The 1,679-nt window shown below is 36.4% G+C and overlaps 1 protein-coding gene across 1 annotated transcript in view; it reads left to right on the top strand.

Moving 5' to 3' along the window:
* Positions 1-81: 81 nt before the first annotated feature.
* The window catches only part of LOC104493620 (serine/threonine-protein kinase D1), a gene marked incomplete at its 5' end in the record, with an annotated part of 15,400 nt that continues 13,802 nt past the window's right edge, over positions 82-1,679 (top strand). The window contains 3 exons of the mRNA XM_010136339.1: positions 82-154; positions 1,093-1,199; positions 1,624-1,678. Coding sequence (XP_010134641.1) covers positions 82-154; positions 1,093-1,199; positions 1,624-1,678 — 235 coding nt within the window. The remainder of the gene's footprint in view (positions 155-1,092; positions 1,200-1,623; position 1,679) is intronic.

Below are 1,679 nucleotides of genomic sequence, written 5' to 3'. Positions count from 1 at the left end.
GAAATGTTTTCTTACAGTAATTATCTGCCCATTGTTTTGTATAAGCACTATTCATTAAACAGGTTGTGTTTATCTAAACAGGATATTAGCACGGTGTACCAAATCTTCCCCGACGAGGTGCTCGGATCAGGACAGTTTGGAATCGTTTATGGAGGTAAGGCTTCGGAGGGTTGTATACGTGTGCTTAAGGTAGAAAATTTGTTGAATGGTGATAGTATTTGAACTCCGAAATGTTTTCTTACAGAAATTATCTGCCCATTGTTTTGTATAAGCAGTATTCATTAAACAATGGAACTAATTTTTGTTGACAATCTTTTTGTAGCATGAAGTTTTCTGCCTTGTAGCAGGTCAGTGTATATTAATATCTTCAAAAACCCTGAAATGCAGAAAACTGTTCTTTTTGAGAACTATAGTGGATGGAGAAAAAAGATAAATTCTTTTTCCTGCCTTTTTTCTTGGCATGTTTTTTCTTTGCCTGTCAGTAGTTTGTTAGAATTGTTTGTATTTTTTATTTTCTTATCAATTTTTCCTTTTTCCTCCTTTTTTCCAGCAGTTTTTAAGGGATATTTAAGTACAGCTGTTGCTTGAGACAGTGAAGTGAGAGCTGACAACCAGTTTCTCACTGATGAACCCGTGTCGCTCTCTGATAAACCTGGGACATGCACTCCTGTGCCTAAAGGCGATGACTTATTTCATTATTTGGAGCTACTATGGAAGGACTAAGCTGACAGCCTGCAGTTGCAGAGAATGCAGCACAGCTTAAGTATATGAGCAAGCACATATATATATATATATATGTATGAGGAAGCTAACTTTGCACCTGTATTGTTGAAAGGCAGAGCTGACTTCCTCATCTGTGTGTGTTTCTTACGAGTTTAAACAGCTGTGTCAGGTGATAACAAGACAAGTTCTCTCATCAAAGGACAGAAAGAAGGGAAAGGATAGAAAACTTTTCATAAATTATTGTTTAATTTGCTCCAAACTTGCTCTGAGAACTACTTGGCTGCGCCATTTGTACAACGCAGTGAAAGGGGAACACTTTACAGAATTAGTCACGTCAATTGATGGAGGCCTTTTGTTTTATTCATGCAGGAAAACATCGCAAAACAGGAAGAGATGTTGCCATTAAAATAATTGACAAACTGAGGTTTCCAACTAAGCAGGAAAGTCAACTTCGTAATGAAGTTGCAATTTTACAGGTATTTTTTCTGTTCCTTTTTACTCTATTAACTCCATTTTTCTGTTTCTATAAATTACAGATAATACAATTATTTTAATTGAGAGTCACCAGTATTTTTGCAAAAATACTAGTATCTTTGCTGCTTAATCTGTATAAACAGCCGAGACCAAATGTATTTGCAATGTCACATTAGGAATTACAATTTCTGCAGCTTTAAGCCCCAGGCACAATAAGGAAGATGTGTTAGTTAAACTAATTTGGAGTTCATCCATTCTTCTGTACTGTCCCTAGAAATGTCATGCCTGTTGCCTACAGGTTAGGCACTCAGTTTAATTTATGAAATACTGAAATGTTGTCACATTTAGCGGGGGTCTGAAGTGATAAGTGATAATAAAACCTATGGATCATGATGAGAAATCTAGTGGTGTATTTACCTTTAATAGAATCTCCATCATCCCGGGGTTGTAAATCTGGAGTGTATGTTTGAGACACCGGAAAG

This window comes from Buceros rhinoceros, unplaced genomic scaffold (genome assembly GCF_000710305.1).
Source record: "Buceros rhinoceros silvestris isolate BGI_N320 unplaced genomic scaffold, ASM71030v1 scaffold10985, whole genome shotgun sequence".
NCBI classification, from domain to species: domain Eukaryota; kingdom Metazoa; phylum Chordata; class Aves; order Bucerotiformes; family Bucerotidae; genus Buceros; species Buceros rhinoceros.
The sequence above is the reverse complement of the archived record's forward strand: the minus strand, read 5'-3'. Positions and strand labels throughout refer to the sequence as shown.